Raw genomic sequence first — 19005 nt, 5'->3', positions numbered from 1 at the left:
CATCTTATACTGAAATGGTTGTCAGAACTAGGAGGTAGTTCCATCTTACACTGAAATGGTTGTCAGAACTAGGAGGTAGTTCCATCTTATACTGAAATGGTTGTTGTCAGAACTAGGAGGTAGTTCCATCTTATACTGAAATGGTTGTCAGAACTAAGAGGTAGTTCCATCTTATACTGAAATGGTTGTCAGAACTAGGAGGTAGTTCCATCTTATACTGAAATGGTTGTCAGAACTAGGAGGTACATGTAGTTCCATCTTATACTGAAATGGTTGTCAGAACTAGGAAGTAGTTCCATCTTATACTGAAATGGTTGTCAGAACTAGGAGGTAGTTCCATCTTACACTGAAATGGTTGTCAGAACTAGGAGGTAGTTCCATCTTACACTGAAATGGTTGTCAGAACTAGGAGGTACATGTAGTTCCATCTTATACTGAAATGGTTGTCAGAACTAGGAAGTAGTTCCATCTTATACTGAAATGGTTGTCAGAACTAGGAGGTAGTTCCATCTTATACTGAAATGGTTGTCAGAACTAGGAGGTACATGTAGTTCCATCTTACACTGAAATGGTTGTCAGAACTAGGAAGTAGTTCCATCTTACACTGAAATGGTTGTTGTCAGAACTAGGAGGTAGTTCCATCTTATACTGAAATGGTTGTCAGAACTAGGAGGTAGTTCCATCTTACACTGAAATGGTTGTCAGAACTAGGAGGTACATGTAGTTCCATCTTATACTGAAATGGTTGTCAGAACTAGGAAGTAGTTCCATCTTACACTGAAATGGTTGTCAGAACTAGGAGGTAGTTTCATCTTATACTGAAATGGTTGTCAGAACTAGGAAGTAGTTCCATGTTATACTGAAATGGTTGTCAGAACTAGGAGGTACATGTAGTTCCATCTTATACTGAAATGGTTGTCAGAACTAGGAAGTAGTTCCATCTTACACTGAAATGGTTGTCAGAACTAGGAGGTAGTTCCATCTTATACTGAAATGGTTGTCAGAAGTAGGAAGTAGTTCCATCTTATACTGAAATGGTTGTCAGAACTAGGAAGTAGTTCCATCTTATACTGAAATGGTTGTCAGAACTAGGAGGTAGTTCCATCTTATACTGAAATGGTTGTCAGAACTAGGAGGTACATGTAGTTCCATCTTACACTGAAATGGTTGTCAGAACTAGGAAGTAGTTCCATCTTACACTGAAATGGTTGTTGTCAGAACTAGGAGGTAGTTCCATCTTATACTGAAATGGTTGTCAGAACTAGGAGGTAGTTCCATCTTACACTGAAATGGTTGTCAGAACTAGGAGGTACATGTAGTTCCATCTTATACTGAAATGGTTGTCAGAACTAGGAAGTAGTTCCATCTTACACTGAAATGGTTGTCAGAACTAGGAGGTAGTTTCATCTTATACTGAAATGGTTGTCAGAACTAGGAAGTAGTTCCATGTTATACTGAAATGGTTGTCAGAACTAGGAGGTACATGTAGTTCCATCTTATACTGAAATGGTTGTCAGAACTAGGAAGTAGTTCCATCTTACACTGAAATGGTTGTCAGAACTAGGAGGTAGTTCCATCTTATACTGAAATGGTTGTCAGAAGTAGGAAGTAGTTCCATCTTATACTGAAATGGTTGTCAGAACTAGGAAGTAGTTCCATCTTATACTGAAATGGTTGTCAGAACTAGGAAGTAGTTCCATCTTATACTGAAATGGTTGTCAGAACTAGGAGGTAGTTCCATCTTATACTGAAATGGTTGTCAGAACTAGGAGGTACATGTAGTTCCATCTTATACTGAAATGGTTGTCAGAACTAGGAGGTACATGTAGTTCCATCTTACACTGAAATGGTTGTCAGAACTAGGAGGTACATGTAGTTCCATCTTATACTGAAATGGTTGTCAGAACTAGGAGGTACATGTAGTTCCATCTTATACTGAAATGGTTGTCAGAACTAGGAGGTACATGTTGTTCCATCTTACACTGAAATGGTCGTCAGAACCAGGAGGTAGTTCCATCTTATACTGAAATGGTTGTCAGAACTAGGAGGTAGATGTAGTTCCATCTTATACTGAAATGGTTGTCAGAACTAGGAGGTACATGTAGTTCCATCTTACACTGAAATGGTTGTCAGAACTAGGAGGTACATGTAGTTCCATCTTATACTGAAATGGTTGTCAGAACTAGGAGGTACATGTAGTTCCATCTTATACTGAAATGGTTGTCAGAACTAGGAGGTACATGTAGTTCCATCTTACACTGAAATGGTCGTCAGAACCAGGAGGTAGTTCCATCTTATACTGAAATGGTTGTCAGAAGTAGGAGGTAGTTCCATCTTGTACTGAAATGGTTGTCAGAACTAGGAAGTAGTTCCATCTTATACTGAAATGGTTGTCAGAACTAGGAAGTAGTTCCATCTTATACTGAAATGGTTGTCAGAACTAGGAGGTAGTTCCATCATATACTGAAATGGTTGTCAGAACTAGGAGGTAGTTCCATCTTATACTGAAATGGTTGTCAGAACTAGGAGGTAGTTCCATCTTATACTGAAATGGTCGTCAGGACTAGGAGGTAGTTCCATCTTATACTGAAATGGTTGTCAGAACTACGAGGTAGTTCCATCTTATACTGAAATGGTTGTCAGAACTAGGAGGTAGTTCCATCTTACACTGAAATGGTTGTCAGAACTAGGAGGTAGTTCCATCTTATACTGAAATGGTTGTTGTCAGAACTAGGAGGTAGTTCCATCTTATACTGAAATGGTTGTCAGAACTAAGAGGTAGTTCCATCTTATACTGAAATGGTTGTCAGAACTAGGAGGTAGTTCCATCTTATACTGAAATGGTTGTCAGAACTAGGAGGTACATGTAGTTCCATCTTATACTGAAATGGTTGTCAGAACTAGGAAGTAGTTCCATCTTATACTGAAATGGTTGTCAGAACTAGGAGGTAGTTCCATCTTACACTGAAATGGTTGTCAGAACTAGGAGGTAGTTCCATCTTACACTGAAATGGTTGTCAGAACTAGGAGGTACATGTAGTTCCATCTTATACTGAAATGGTTGTCAGAACTAGGAAGTAGTTCCATCTTATACTGAAATGGTTGTCAGAACTAGGAGGTAGTTCCATCTTATACTGAAATGGTTGTCAGAACTAGGAGGTACATGTAGTTCCATCTTACACTGAAATGGTTGTCAGAACTAGGAAGTAGTTCCATCTTACACTGAAATGGTTGTTGTCAGAACTAGGAGGTAGTTCCATCTTATACTGAAATGGTTGTCAGAACTAGGAGGTAGTTCCATCTTACACTGAAATGGTTGTCAGAACTAGGAGGTACATGTAGTTCCATCTTATACTGAAATGGTTGTCAGAACTAGGAAGTAGTTCCATCTTATACTGAAATGGTTGTCAGAACTAGGAGGTAGTTCCATCTTACACTGAAATGGTTGTCAGAACTAGGAGGTAGTTCCATCTTACACTGAAATGGTTGTCAGAACTAGGAGGTACATGTAGTTCCATCTTATACTGAAATGGTTGTCAGAACTAGGAAGTAGTTCCATCTTATACTGAAATGGTTGTCAGAACTAGGAGGTAGTTCCATCTTACACTGAAATGGTCGTCAGAACTAGGAGGTAGTTCCATCTTACACTGAAATGGTTGTCAGAACTAGGAGGTAGTTCCATCTTACACTGAAATGGTTGTCAGAACTAGGAGGTAGTTCCATCTTATACTGAAATGGTTGTCAGAACTAGGAGGTAGTTCCATCTTACACTGAAATGGTTGTCAGAACTAGAAGGTAGTTCCATCTTATACTGAAATGGTTGTCAGAACTAGGAGGTAGTTCCATCTTACACTGAAATGGTTGTCAGAACTAGGAAGTAGTTCCATCTTATACTGAAATGGTTGTCAGAACTAGGAGGTACATGTAGTTCCATCTTACACTGATATGGTCGTCAGAACTAGGAGGTAGTTCCATCTTATACTGAAGTGGTTGTCAGAACTAGGAGGTAGTTCCATCTTATACTGAAATGGTTGTCAGAACTAGGAAGTAGTTCCATCTTATACTGAAATGGTTGTCAGAACTAGGAAGTAGTTCCATCTTATACTGAAATGGTTGTCAGAACTAGGAGGTAGTTCCATCTTATACTGAAATGGTCGTCAGAACTAGGAGGTAGTTCCATCTTATACTGAAATGGTTGTCAGAACTAGGAGGTAGTTCCATCTTACACTGAAATGGTTGTCAGAACTAGGAGGTAGTTCCATCTTATACTGAAATGGTTGTCAGAACTAGGAGGTAGTTCCATCTTATACTGAAATGGTTGTCAGAACTAGGAGGTACATGTAGTTCCATCTTATACTGAAATGGTTGTCAGAACTAGGAGGTAGTTCCATCTTATACTGAAATGGTTGTCAGAACTAGGAAGTAGTTCCATCTTATACTGAAATGGTTGTCAGAACTAGGAAGTAGTTCCATCTTATACTGAAATGGTTGTCAGAACTAGGAGGTAGTTCCATCTTATACTGAAGTGGTCGTCAGAACTAGGAGGTAGTTCCATCTTATACTGAAATGGTTGTCAGAACTAGGAGGTAGTTCCATCTTACACTGAAATGGTTGTCAGAACTAGGAGGTAGTTCCATCTTATACTGAAATGGTTGTCAGAACTAGGAGGTAGTTCCATCTTATACTGAAATGGTTGTCAGAACTAGGAGGTACATGTAGTTCCATCTTATACTGAAATGGTTGTCAGAACTAGGAAGTAGTTCCATCTTGTACTGAAATGGTTGTCAGAACTAGGAGGTAGTTCCATCTTATACTGAAATGGTTGTCAGAACTAGGAGGTAGTTCCATCTTACACTGAAATGGTTGTCAGAACTAGGAGGTACATGTAGTTCCATCTTATACTGAAATGGTTGTCAGAACTAGGAAGTAGTTCCATCTTACACTGAAATGGTTGTTGTCAGAACTAGGAGGTAGTTCCATCTTATACTGAAATGGTTGTCAGAACTAGGAGGTAGTTCCATCTTACACTGAAATGGTTGTCAGAACTAGGAGGTACATGTAGTTCCATCTTATACTGAAATGGTTGTCAGAACTAGGAGGTAGTTCCATCTTATACTGAAATGGTTGTCAGAACTAGGAGGTAGTTCCATCTTACACTGAAATGGTTGTCAGAACTAGGAGGTAGTTCCATCTTACACTGAAATGGTTGTCAGAACTAGGAGGTACATGTAGTTCCATCTTATACTGAAATGGTTGTCAGAACTAGGAAGTAGTTCCATCTTATACTGAAATGGTTGTCAGAACTAGGAGGTAGTTCCATCTTATACTGAAATGGTTGTCAGAACTAGGAGGTACATGTAGTTCCATCTTACACTGAAATGGTTGTCAGAACTAGGAAGTAGTTCCATCTTACACTGAAATGGTTGTTGTCAGAACTAGGAGGTAGTTCCATCTTATACTGAAATGGTTGTCAGAACTAGGAGGTAGTTCCATCTTACACTGAAATGGTTGTCAGAACTAGGAGGTACATGTAGTTCCATCTTATACTGAAATGGTTGTCAGAACTAGGAAGTAGTTCCATCTTATACTGAAATGGTTGTCAGAACTAGGAGGTAGTTCCATCTTACACTGAAATGGTTGTCAGAACTAGGAGGTAGTTCCATCTTACACTGAAATGGTTGTCAGAACTAGGAGGTACATGTAGTTCCATCTTATACTGAAATGGTTGTCAGAACTAGGAAGTAGTTCCATCTTATACTGAAATGGTTGTCAGAACTAGGAGGTAGTTCCATCTTACACTGAAATGGTTGTCAGAACTTGGAGGTAGTTCCATCTTACACTGAAATGGTTGTCAGAACTAGGAGGTACATGTAGTTCCATCTTATACTGAAATGGTTGTCAGAACTAGGAAGTAGTTCCATCTTATACTGAAATGGTTGTCAGAACTAGGAGGTAGTTCCATCTTACACTGAAATGGTTGTCAGAACTAGGAAGTAGTTCCATCTTATACTGAAATGGTTGTCAGAACTAGGAGGTAGTTCCATCTTACACTGAAATGGTTGTCAGAAGTAGGAAGTAGTTCCATCTTACACTGAAATGGTTGTCAGAACTAGGAGGTAGTTCCATCTTACACTGAAATGGTTGTCAGAACTAGGAGGTAGTTCCATCTTACACTGAAATGGTTGTCAGAACTAGGAGGTACATGTAGTTCCATCTTACGCTGAAATGGTTGTCAGAACTAGGAGGTACATGTAGTTCCATCTTACACTGAAATGGTTGTCAGAACTAGGAGGTACATGTAGCTCCATCTTACACTGAAATGTTTGTCAGAACTAGGAGGTACATGTAGTTCCATCTTACACTGAAATGGTCGTCAGAACTAGGAGGTAGTTCCATCTTATACTGAAATGGTTGTCAGAACTAGGAGGTACATGTAGTTCCATCTTACACTGAAATGGTTGTCAGAACTAGGAGGTACATGTAGTTGCATCTTATACTGAAATGGTTGTCAGAACTAGGAGGTACATGTAGTTCCATCTTACACTGAAATGGTTGTCAGAACTAGGAGGTAGTTCCATCTTATACTGAAATGGTTGTCAGAACTAGGAGGTAGTTTCATCTTACATTGAAATGGTTGTCAGAACTAGGAGGTAGTTCCATCTTATACTGAAATGGTTGTCAGAACTAGGAGGTAGTTTCATCTTACACTGAAATGGTTGTCAGAACTAGGAGGTAGTTCCATCTTATACTGAAATGGTTGTCAGAACTAGGAAGTAGTTCCATCTTACATTGAAATGGTTGTCAGAACTAGGAGGTAGCTTCATCTTACACTGAAATGGTTGTCAGAACTAGGAGGTAGTTCCATCTTATACTGAAATGGTTGTCAGAACTAGGAAGTAGTTCCATCTTATACTGAAATGGTTGTCAGAACTTGGAGGTAGTTCCATCTTACACTGAAATGGTCGTCAGAACTAGGAGGTAGTTCCATCTTATACTGAAATGGTCGTCAGAACTAGGAGGTAGTTCCATCTTATACTGAAATGGTTGTCAGAACTAGGAGGTAGTTCCATCTTACACTGAAATGGTTGTCAGAACTAGGGGGTAGTTCCATCTTACACTGAAATGGTTGTCAGAACTAGGAAGTAGTTCCATCTTATACTGAAATGGTTGTCAGAACTAGGAGGTAGTTCCATCTTACACTGAAATGGTTGTCAGAACTAGGAGGTAGTTCCATCTTATACTGAAATGGTTGTCAGAACTAGGAGGTAGTTCCATCTTATACTGAAATGGTTGTCAGAACTAGGAGGTAGTTCCATCTTACACTGAAATGGTTGTTGTCAGAACTATGAGGTAGTTCCATCTTACACTGAAATGGTTGTCAGAAGTAGGAAGTAGTTCCATCTTACACTGAAATGGTTGTCAGAACTAGGAGGTAGTTCCATCTTACACTGAAATGGTTGTCACAACTAGGAGGTAGTTCCATCTTACACTGAAATGGTTGTCAGAACTAGGAGGTACATGTAGTTCCATCTTATACTGAAATGGTTGTCAGAACTAGGAGGTACATGTAGTTCCATCTTACACTGAAATGGTTGTCAGAACTAGGAGGTACATGTAGTTCCATCTTACGCTGAAATGGTTGTCAGAACTAGGAGGTACATGTAGTTCCATCTTACACTGAAATGGTTGTCAGAACTAGGAGGTACATGTAGTTCCATCTTACACTGAAATGGTTGTCAGAACTAGGAGGTACATGTAGTTCCATCTTACACTGAAATGGTCGTCAGAACTAGGAGGTAGTTCCATCTTATACTGAAATGGTTGTCAGAACTAGGAGGTACATGTAGTTCCATCTTACACTGAAATGGTTGTCAGAACTAGGAGGTACATGTAGTTCCATCTTATACTGAAATGGTTGTCAGAACTAGGAGGTACATGTAGTTCCATCTTACACTGAAATGGTTGTCAGAACTAGGAGGTAGTTCCATCTTATACTGAAATGGTTGTCAGAACTAGGAGGTAGTTTCATCTTACATTGAAATGGTTGTCAGAACTAGGAGGTAGTTCCATCTTATACTGAAATGGTTGTCAGAACTAGGAGGTAGTTTCATCTTACACTGAAATGGTTGTCAGAACTAGGAGGTAGTTCCATCTTATACTGAAATGGTTGTCAGAACTAGGAAGTAGTTCCATCTTACACTGAAATGGTTGTCAGAACTAGGAGGTAGCTTCATCTTACACTGAAATGGTTGTCAGAACTAGGAGGTAGTTCCATCTTATACTGAAATGGTTGTCAGAACTAGGAAGTAGTTCCATCTTATACTGAAATGGTTGTCAGAACTAGGAGGTAGTTCCATCTTACACTGAAATGGTCGTCAGAACTAGGAGGTAGTTCCATCTTATACTGAAATGGTCGTCAGAACTAGGAGGTAGTTCCATCTTATACTGAAATGGTTGTCAGAACTAGGAGGTAGTTCCATCTTACACTGAAATGGTTGTCAGAACTAGGGGGTAGTTCCATCTTACACTGAAATGGTTGTCAGAACTAGGAAGTAGTTCCATCTTATACTGAAATGGTTGTCAGAACTAGGAGGTAGTTCCATCTTACACTGAAATGGTTGTCAGAACTAGGAGGTAATTCCATCTTATACTGAAATGGTTGTCAGAACTAGGAGGTAGTTCCATCTTATACTGAAATGGTTGTCAGAACTAGGAGGTAGTTCCATCTTACACTGAAATGGTTGTTGTCAGAACTAGGAGGTAGTTCCATCTTACACTGAAATGGTTGTCAGAACTAGGAAGTAGTTCCATCTTACACTGAAATGGTTGTCAGAACTAGGAGGTAGTTCCATCTTACACTGAAATGGTTGTCAGAACTAGTAGGTACATGTAGTTCCATCTTACACTGAAATGGTTGTCAGAACTAGGAGGTAGTTCCATCTTATGCTGAAATGGTTGTCAGAACTAGGAGGTAGTTTCATCTTACACTGAAATGGTTGTCAGAACTAGGAGGTAGTTCCATCTTATACTGAAATGGTTGTCAGAACTAGGAAGTAGTTCCATCTTATACTGAAATGGTTGTCAGAACTAGGAGGTAGTTCCATCTTATACTGAAATGGTTGTCAGAACTAGGAGGTACAGTCGAACCCCATTGTCTCGAACTCGGTTGAGACGAATTCTCGGATGTGTCGAACTGACATCTCGGTCCCTGCCGATTTCCTTATATTTATCATTATTTTTACCCTGATGTGTCGAACTAGATGTGTCGAATTCCCGGTTGTGTCGAACTCATTTTAGGGTCCCCAAAGGCTCTAACAAGTACAAATTTACCCTTTTGTCTCGAACTGTCAAAGCTGGTTGTTGCAACTGAAAACTGCAGTCGCGCAATCGGAAGTCATCCTCATAAACGTGCTACCTAAAGATCAAAAGTAACGATTAACGGACTCAACAATCAAGTGTCATGTTTAACTACGCATCTATACACACATTGTCAGCACACTTACCAACTGAACTTTACTCAAACAATTAACCATAATTAAGTTGTTACCAGTGACACGTTGATCACGGATCGAGAGGATATCTCTAAACAAACAATGGCGCATGTTGTTGTCATGTGACAGTTTATGTTAGCGGTCATGTGATTTCCTTGAAAATACAAAATGAGAAGTGAGGAAAACGGAGTTGGATTATCTAAATTGATGTTTTGTTTTTGGTGTAGTATTTAAGGTGTAGGATCAATTTTTTTAACCAGTACGGTTAGTAACATGGCAGAGCAATTCAGCTAAGGACCCGATCAGCCCCGGCACCGGAGAAACCTAACAATGACAGCGATCCCGAGAGTGACTCTGAATGTGATGAAATTTAACCACCCACCCCTACCCTAGCTGCAGCATGGACCGCCCTCGACACCCTTTTCAGATTTGTGGAAGCACGTGACACTGACACTTTTTCCAACCAGCTTGGTACATTAAGAAACTTTTTGAGCAATTCTGCTGTGATGCCATGCCCGAACGCCAAACAGACTGTAATTTCGGACTTTTTTAAGAGATAAATTCCCCACATGTACACGTATGTACATTCCGATTCCGTTTGTGTGAACTATACAACTTTTTATACTGACTGAAAATGAATTAGTGCACCCAACTAAACGGGATCGCTTGTGAGTTTGTTAAATTATTCTTGTTCTTATCTTTTTGTATGCGTATTTATTTGCCATGACGAATAAAGTGATTGAATTGATTTACATTTGTATATGTTGTAATTTAAAGATCAATACTGTCGTAAACGTTTATTGCAAAGATATATTGTTCGTATGTGTATCCTACTGCGAAATAACGATGTGTTAAGCACCGTGGTCGTGTTGGTTCTTGGTCCTTTCAATGCTGACGGATGTGTCGAACACTCGGATAAGTCGAACTTTTCCCTTGGTCCCGACGAGTTCGACACAACGGGGTTCGACTGTAGTTCCATCTTACACTGAAATGGTCGTCAGAACTAGGAGGTACATGTAGTTCCATCTTACACTGAAATGGTTGTCAGATCCAGAAGGTAGTTCCATCTCACATTGAAATGGTTGTTGTCAGAACTCCCTGACGGAAATGATGGCGAAGCTCCAGTCCTGTGAACCCCACTTCATACGGTGCATCAGACCAAACGAGACCAGATCAGCACTTGGCTTCAATACTGAGTATGTGAAGGCCCAGTTGCTGTACACTGGTGTGTTGGAGACAGTCAGGATTCGTAAACATGGCTACTCTCTCCGTATCTCCTTTACCAGCTTCTTGACCAGGTGAGCACTGTATTGGCCATCACAGGGACATGGGTTGTGGAAAGATGGAGGTGTAAGGTGTAGAGATATGAAGGTGTGGGGTGTAGAGATATAAAGGTGTGGGTGTAGAGGTGTTGAGATGTGGAATGTAGAGGTGTTGAGATGTGGAATGTAGAGGTGTTGAGATGTGGAATGTAGAGGTATTGAGATGTAGAATGTAGTGGCATAGAGGTGTGGGGCGAAGAGATGTGGAGATGTGAGGTGTGGGGTGTAGGGATGTGAAACTGAGGGTGTAGAGGTGTGGGGTGTAGAGCTGTAGAGGTGTGGGTGTAGAGATGTGAAAGTGAGGGGTGTAGAGGTGTGGGGTGTAGAGCTGTAGAGGTGTGGGTGTAGAGATGTGAAAGTGAGGGGTGTAGAGCTGTAGAGGTGTGGGGTGTAGAGGTGTAGAGGTGTGGGGTGTAGAGGTGTAGAGGTGTGGGTGTAGAGATATGAAAGTGAGGGGTGTACAGCTGTAGAGGTGTGGGGTGTAGAGGTGTGGGGTGTAGAGGTGTAGAGGTGTGGGGTGTAGAGCTGTAGAGGTGTGGGTGTAGAGATGTGAAAGTGAGGGGTGAAGAGCTGTAGAGGTGTGGGGTGTAGAGCTGTAGAGGTGTGGAGCTGTAGAGGTGTGGGGTGTAGAGCTGTAGAGGCGTGGGTGTAGAGGTGTGGGGTATGGAGCTGTAGAGGTGTGGGGTGTAGAGCTGTAGAGGTGTGGGGTATGTAGGCATAGGAAAAAAAAAATGCCTCCGAGGTTTTAGTAGACTATGTTAAACTGGAGGGGGAGGGAAATCCCAAGGGGTGGAGACTCGATGGTTTTACATTGTCTACCAAAACTGAGCAGAAGTGTCTTCTCTAATATATATATTGTCAATGATGGGTAATTACAATGTAGATAATCAATTAATGAAGCTACATAACAATAACTGAAGCATGCATAAAGTCAATTTAATGATAGTAACTATAAGTAGATCATTTAACCCAGCCACCTTTGTTGGCTCGGTGGTAGAGCGTCTGCCTTTGGATCTGCGTTTCCAATCCTGCTTGGGAAAACATTTGTATTGTGAGGTGTGGGTGTGAGTTGTATTGTGAGTTTAATCATGAGCAATATTTTTCAGCTGATATTCGGAAGAGGTCTCCCTAACAAAATGTAAAACCTTGAAAGAGGTCTTTCTAGGGAAAAGTAAAACCTGCCCCTCCAAAACAAAAATCTCAAATGTGGTTATTCTGGGAAAACAAGAGATGACCTAATATATAGTGAGAAGCACACTTCAGGTTTATACATGTGAGATGTAGAGGTGAGGGGTGTGTAGATGTGGGGTGTAGAGGTGAGGGAAGTGTAGATGTGAGATGTAGAGGTGAGGGAAGTGTAGATGTGAGATGTAGAGGTGAGGGGTGTGTGGATGTGAGATGTAGAGGTGAGGGGTGTGTAGATGTGGGGTGTAGAGGTGAGGGGTGTGTAATGTGGGGTGTAGAGGTAAGGGGTGTGTAGATGTGGGGTGTAGAGGTGAGGGGTGTGTAGATGTGGGGTGTAGAGGTGAGGGGTGTGTAGATGGGAGATGTAGAGGTGAGGGGTGTGTAGATGGGAGATGTAGAGGTGAGGGGTGTGTAGATGGGAGATGTAGAGGTGAGGGGTGTGTAGATGTGAGATGTAGAGGTGAGGGATGTGTAATGTGAGATGTAGAGGTGAGGGAAGTGTAGATGTGGGGTGTAGAGGTGAGGGGTGTGTAGATGTGGGGTGTAGAGGTGAGGGAAGTGTAGATGGGAGATGTAGAGGTGAGGGGTGTGTAGATGTGGGGTGTAGAGGTGAGGGAAGTGTAGATGTGAGATGTAGAGGTGAGGGGTGTGTAGATGTGAGATGTAGAGGTGAGGGGTGTGTGGATGTGAGATGTACAGGTGAGGGGTGTGTAGATGTGGGGTGTAGAGGTGAGGGGTGTGTAATGTGGGGTGTAGAGGTGAGGGGTGTGTAGATGAGGGGTGTAGAGGTGAGGGGTGTGTAGATGGGAGATGTAGAGGTGAGGGGTGTGTAGACGTGAGATGTAGAGGTGAGGGGTGTGTAGATGTGAGATGTAGAGGTGAGGGATGTGTAATGTGAGATGTAGAGGTGGGGGAAGTGTAGATGTGGGGTGTAGAGGTGAGGGGTGTGTAGATGTGGGGTGTAGAGGTGAGGGAAGTGTAGATGGGAGATGTAGAGGTGAGGGGTGTGTAGATGTGGGGTGTAGAGGTGAGGGGTGTGTAGATGTGAGATGTAGAGGTGAGGGAAGTGTAGATATGAGATGTAGAGGTGAGGGGTGTGTAGATGAGGGGTGTGTAATGTGGGGTGTAGAGGTGAGGGGTGTGTAGATGGGAGATGTAGAGGTGAGGGGTGTGTAGATGTGAGATGTACAGGTGAGGGGTGTGTAAATGTGAGATGTAGAGGTGAGGGGTGTGTAATGTGGGGTGTAGAGGTGAGGGATGTGTAGATGTGGGGTGTAGAGGTGAGGGGTGTGTAGATGTGGGGTGTAGAGGTGAGGGGTGTGTAATGTGAGATGTAGAGGTGAGGGAAGTGTAGATGGGAGATGTACAGGTGAGGGAAGTGTAGATGTGGGGTGTAGAGGTGAGGGGTGTGTAATGTGGGGTATAGAGGTGAGGGGTGTGTAGATGTGGGGTGTAGAGGTGAGGGGTGTGTAGATGTGGGGTGTAGAGGTGAGGGGTGTGTAGATGTGAGATGTAGAGGTGAGGGGTGTGTAATGTGGGGTGTAGAGGTGAGGGGTGTGTAGATGTGAGATGTACAGGTGAGGGGTGTGTAGATGTGAGATGTACAGGTGAGGGGTGTGTAATGTGGGGTGTAGAGGTGAGGGGTGTGTAGATGTGGGGTGTAGAGGTGAGGGAAGTGTAGATGGGAGATGTAGAGGTGAGGGAAGTGTAGATGTGGGATGTAGAGGTGACGGGTGTGTAGATGGGAGATGTAGAGGTGAGGGAAGTGTAGATGTGGGATGTAGAGGTGAGGGAAGTGTAGATGTGGGATGTAGAGGTGAGGGAAGTGTAGATGGAAGATGTAGAGGTGAGGGAAGTGTAGATGTGGGGTGTAGAGGTGAGGGGTGTGTAGATGTGGGGTGTAGATGTGGGGTGTAGAGGTGAGGGGTGTGTAGATGTGGGGTGTAGAGGTGAGGAAAGTGTAGATGGGAGATGTAGAGGTGAGGGAAGTGTAGATGTGGGATGTAGAGGTGAGGGGTGTGTATTGTGGGGTGTAGAGATGAGGGGTGTGTAATGTGGGGTGCAGAGATGAGGGGTGTGTAGATGTGAGATGTAGAGGTGAGGGGTGTGTAGATGTGAGATGTAGAGGTGAGGGAAGTGTAGATGTGAGATGTAGAGGTGAGGGAAGTGTAGATGTGAGATGTAGAGGTGACGGGTGTGTGGATGTGAGATGTAGAGGTGAGGGGTGTGTAGATGTGGGGTGTAGAGGTGAGGGGTGTGTAATGTGGGGTGTAGAGGTAAGGGGTGTGTAGATGTGGGGTGTAGAGGTGAGGGGTGTGTAGATGTGGGGTGTAGAGGTGAGGGGTGTGTAGATGGGAGATGTAGAGGTGAGGGGTGTGTAGATGTGAGATGTAGAGGTGAGGGGTGTGTAGATGTGAGATGTAGAGGTGAGGGGTGTGTAGATGTGAGATGTAGAGGTGAGGGATGTGTAATGTGAGATGTAGAGGTGAGGGAAGTGTAGATGTGGGGTGTAGAGGTGAGGGGTGTGTAGATGTGGGGTGTAGAGGTGAGGGAAGTGTAGATGGGAGATGTAGAGGTGAGGGGTGTGTAGATGTGGGGTGTAGAGGTGAGGGAAGTGTAGATGTGAGATGTAGAGGTGAGGGGTGTGTAGATGTGAGATGTAGAGGTGAGGGGTGTGTGGATGTGAGATGTAGAGGTGAGGGGTGTGTAGATGTGGGGTGTAGAGGTGAGGGGTGTGTAATGTGGGGTGTAGAGGTGAGGGGTGTGTAGATGAGGGGTGTAGAGGTGAGGGGTGTGTAGATGGGAGATGTAGAGGTGAGGGGTGTGTAGACGTGAGATGTAGAGGTGAGGGGTGTGTAGATGTGAGATGTAGAGGTGAGGGATGTGTAATGTGAGATGTAGAGGTGGGGGAAGTGTAGATGTGGGGTGTAGAGGTGAGGGGTGTGTAGATGTGGGGTGTAGAGGTGAGGGAAGTGTAGATGGGAGATGTAGAGGTGAGGGGTGTGTAGATGTGGGGTGTAGAGGTGAGGGGTGTGTAGATGTGAGATGTAGAGGTGAGGGAAGTGTAGATATGAGATGTAGAGGTGAGGGGTGTGTAGATGAGGGGTGTGTAATGTGGGGTGTAGAGGTGAGGGGTGTGTAGATGGGAGATGTAGAGGTGAGGGGTGTGTAGATGTGAGATGTACAGGTGAGGGGTGTGTAAATGTGAGATGTAGAGGTGAGGGGTGTGTAATGTGGGGTGTAGAGGTGAGGGATGTGTAGATGTGGGGTGTAGAGGTGAGGGGTGTGTAGATGTGGGGTGTAGAGGTGAGGGGTGTGTAATGTGAGATGTAGAGGTGAGGGAAGTGTAGATGGGAGATGTACAGGTGAGGGAAGTGTAGATGTGGGGTGTAGAGGTGAGGGGTGTGTAATGTGGGGTATAGAGGTGAGGGGTGTGTAGATGTGGGGTGTAGAGGTGAGGGGTGTGTAGATGTGGGGTGTAGAGGTGAGGGGTGTGTAGATGTGAGATGTAGAGGTGAGGGGTGTGTAATGTGGGGTGTAGAGGTGAGGGGTGTGTAGATGTGAGATGTACAGGTGAGGGGTGTGTAGATGTGAGATGTACAGGTGAGGGGTGTGTAGATGTGAGATGTACAGGTGAGGGGTGTGTAGATGTGGGGTGTAGAGGTGAGGGAAGTGTAGATGGGAGATGTAGAGGTGAGGGAAGTGTAGATGTGGGATGTAGAGGTGACGGGTGTGTAGATGGGAGATGTAGAGGTGAGGGAAGTGTAGATGTGGGATGTAGAGGTGAGGGAAGTGTAGATGTGGGATGTAGAGGTGAGGGAAGTGTAGATGGAAGATGTAGAGGTGAGGGAAGTGTAGATGTGGGGTGTAGAGGTGAGGGGTGTGTAGATGTGGGGTGTAGATGTGGGGTGTAGAGGTGAGGGGTGTGTAGATGTGGGGTGTAGAGGTGAGGAAAGTGTAGATGGGAGATGTAGAGGTGAGGGAAGTGTAGATGTGGGATGTAGAGGTGAGGGGTGTGTATTGTGGGGTGTAGAGATGAGGGGTGTGTAATGTGGGGTGCAGAGATGAGGGGTGTGTAGATGTGAGATGTAGAGGTGAGGGGTGTGTAGATGTGAGATGTAGAGGTGAGGGAAGTGTAGATGTGAGATGTAGAGGTGAGGGAAGTGTAGATGTGAGATGTAGAGGTGACGGGTGTGTGGATGTGAGATGTAGAGGTGAGGGGTGTGTAGATGTGGGGTGTAGAGGTGAGGGGTGTGTAATGTGGGGTGTAGAGGTAAGGGGTGTGTAGATGTGGGGTGTAGAGGTGAGGGGTGTGTAGATGTGGGGTGTAGAGGTGAGGGGTGTGTAGATGGGAGATGTAGAGGTGAGGGGTGTGTAGATGGGAGATGTAGAGGTGAGGGGTGTGTAGATGGGAGATGTAGAGGTGAGGGGTGTGTAGATGTGAGATGTAGAGGTGAGGGATGTGTAATGTGAGATGTAGAGGTGAGGGAAGTGTAGATGTGGGGTGTAGAGGTGAGGGGTGTGTAGATGTGGGGTGTAGAGGTGAGGGAAGTGTAGATGTGGGGTGTAGAGGTGAGGGGTGTGTAATGTGGGGTATAGAGGTGAGGGGTGTGTAGATGTGGGGTGTAGAGGTGAGGGGTGTGTAGATGTGGGGTGTAGAGGTGAGGGGTGTGTAGATGTGAGATGTAGAGGTGAGGGGTGTGTAATGTGGGGTGTAGAGGTGAGGGGTGTGTAGATGTGAGATGTACAGGTGAGGGGTGTGTAGATGTGAGATGTACAGGTGAGGGGTGTGTAATGTGGGGTGTAGAGGTGAGGGGTGTGTAGATGTGGGGTGTAGAGGTGAGGGAAGTGTAGATGGGAGATGTAGAGGTGAGGGAAGTGTAGATGTGGGATGTAGAGGTGACGGGTGTGTAGATGGGAGATGTAGAGGTGAGGGAAGTGTAGATGTGGGATGTAGAGGTGAGGGAAGTGTAGATGTGGGATGTAGAGGTGAGGGAAGTGTAGATGGAAGATGTAGAGGTGAGGGAAGTGTAGATGTGGGGTGTAGAGGTGAGGGGTGTGTAGATGTGGGGTGTAGATGTGGGGTGTAGAGGTGAGGGGTGTGTAGATGTGGGGTGTAGAGGTGAGGAAAGTGTAGATGGGAGATGTAGAGGTGAGGGAAGTGTAGATGTGGGATGTAGAGGTGAGGGGTGTGTATTGTGGGGTGTAGAGATGAGGGGTGTGTAATGTGGGGTGCAGAGATGAGGGGTGTGTAGATGTGAGATGTAGAGGTGAGGGGTGTGTAGATGTGAGATGTAGAGGTGAGGGAAGTGTAGATGTGAGATGTAGAGGTGAGGGAAGTGTAGATGTGAGATGTAGAGGTGACGGGTGTGTGGATGTGAGATGTAGAGGTGAGGGGTGTGTAGATGTGGGGTGTAGAGGTGAGGGGTGTGTAATGTGGGGTGTAGAGGTAAGGGGTGTGTAGATGTGGGGTGTAGAGGTGAGGGGTGTGTAGATGTGGGGTGTAGAGGTGAGGGGTGTGTAGATGGGAGATGTAGAGGTGAGGGGTGTGTAGATGGGAGATGTAGAGGTGAGGGGTGTGTAGATGGGAGATGTAGAGGTGAGGGGTGTGTAGATGTGAGATGTAGAGGTGAGGGATGTGTAATGTGAGATGTAGAGGTGAGGGAAGTGTAGATGTGGGGTGTAGAGGTGAGGGGTGTGTAGATGTGGGGTGTAGAGGTGAGGGAAGTGTAGATGGGAGATGTAGAGGTGAGGGGTGTGTAGATGTGGGGTGTAGAGGTGAGGGAAGTGTAGATGTGAGATGTAGAGGTGAGGGGTGTGTAGATGTGAGATGTAGAGGTGAGGGGTGTGTGGATGTGAGATGTAGAGGTGAGGGGTGTGTAGATGTGGGGTGTAGAGGTGAGGGGTGTGTAATGTGGGGTGTAGAGGTGAGGGGTGTGTAGATGAGGGGTGTAGAGGTGAGGGGTGTGTAGATGGGAGATGTAGAGGTGAGGGGTGTGTAGACGTGAGATGTAGAGGTGAGGGGTGTGTAGATGTGAGATGTAGAGGTGAGGGATGTGTAATGTGAGATGTAGAGGTGGGGGAAGTGTAGATGTGGGGTGTAGAGGTGAGGGGTGTGTAGATGTGGGGTGTAGAGGTGAGGGAAGTGTAATGTGGGGTGTAGAGGTGAGGGGTGTGTAGATGGGAGATGTAGAGGTGAGGGGTGTGTAGATGGGAGATGTAGAGGTGAGGGGTGTATAGATGTGAGATGTAGAGGTGAGGGATGTGTAATGTGAGATGTAGAGGTGAGGGATGTATAATGTGAGATGTAGAGGTGAGGGATGTGTAATGTGAGATGTAGAGGTGAGGGAAGTGTAGATGTGGGGTGTAGAAGTGAGGGGTGTGTAGATGTGGGGTGTAGAGGTGAGGGAAGTGTAGATGTGAGATGTAGAGGTGAGGGAAGTGTAGATGTGAGATGTAGAGGTGAGGGGTGTGTGGATGTGAGATGTAGAGGTGAGGGGTGTGTAGATGTGGGGTGTAGAGGTGAGGGGTGTGTAATGTGGGGTGTAGAGGTGAGGGGTGTGTAGATGTGGGGTGTAGAGGTGAGGGCAGTGTAGATGTGAGATGTAGAGGTGAGGGAAGTGTAGATGTGAGATGTAGAGGTGAGGGGTGTGTGGATGTGAGATGTAGAGGTGAGGGGTGTGTAGATGTGGGGTGTAGAGGTGAGGGGTGTGTAGATGGGAGATGTAGAGGTGAGGGAAGTGTAGATGTGAGATGTAGAGGTGAGGGGTGTGTAGATGTGGGGTGTAGAGGTGAGGGAAGTGTAGATGTGGGATGTAGAGGTGAGGGAAGTGTAGATGTGGGATGTAGAGGTGAGGGAAGTGTAGATGGAAGATGTAGAGGTGAGGGAAGTGTAGATAGAAGATGTAGAGGTGAGGGATGTGTAGATGAGGGGTGTGTAGATGTGGGGTGTAGGTGTGGGGTGTAGAGGTGAGGGGTGTGTAGATGTGGGGTGTAGAAGTGAGGAA

The 19005-nt window shown here is 44.7% G+C and overlaps 1 protein-coding gene across 1 annotated transcript in view; it reads left to right on the top strand.

Moving 5' to 3' along the window:
- The window catches only part of LOC137269884 (unconventional myosin-XVI-like), a 268971-nt gene that overhangs the window by 134839 nt on the left and 115127 nt on the right, over positions 1-19005 (top strand). The window contains exon 24 of the mRNA XM_067803717.1: positions 10584-10789. Coding sequence (XP_067659818.1) covers positions 10584-10789 — 206 coding nt within the window. The remainder of the gene's footprint in view (positions 1-10583; positions 10790-19005) is intronic.

Source organism: Haliotis asinina, unplaced genomic scaffold, assembly GCF_037392515.1.
Source record: "Haliotis asinina isolate JCU_RB_2024 unplaced genomic scaffold, JCU_Hal_asi_v2 scaffold_18, whole genome shotgun sequence".
NCBI classification, from domain to species: domain Eukaryota; kingdom Metazoa; phylum Mollusca; class Gastropoda; order Lepetellida; family Haliotidae; genus Haliotis; species Haliotis asinina.
Note: the sequence above shows the minus strand (reverse complement) of the source record. Positions and strands in the feature narration are given on the sequence as shown.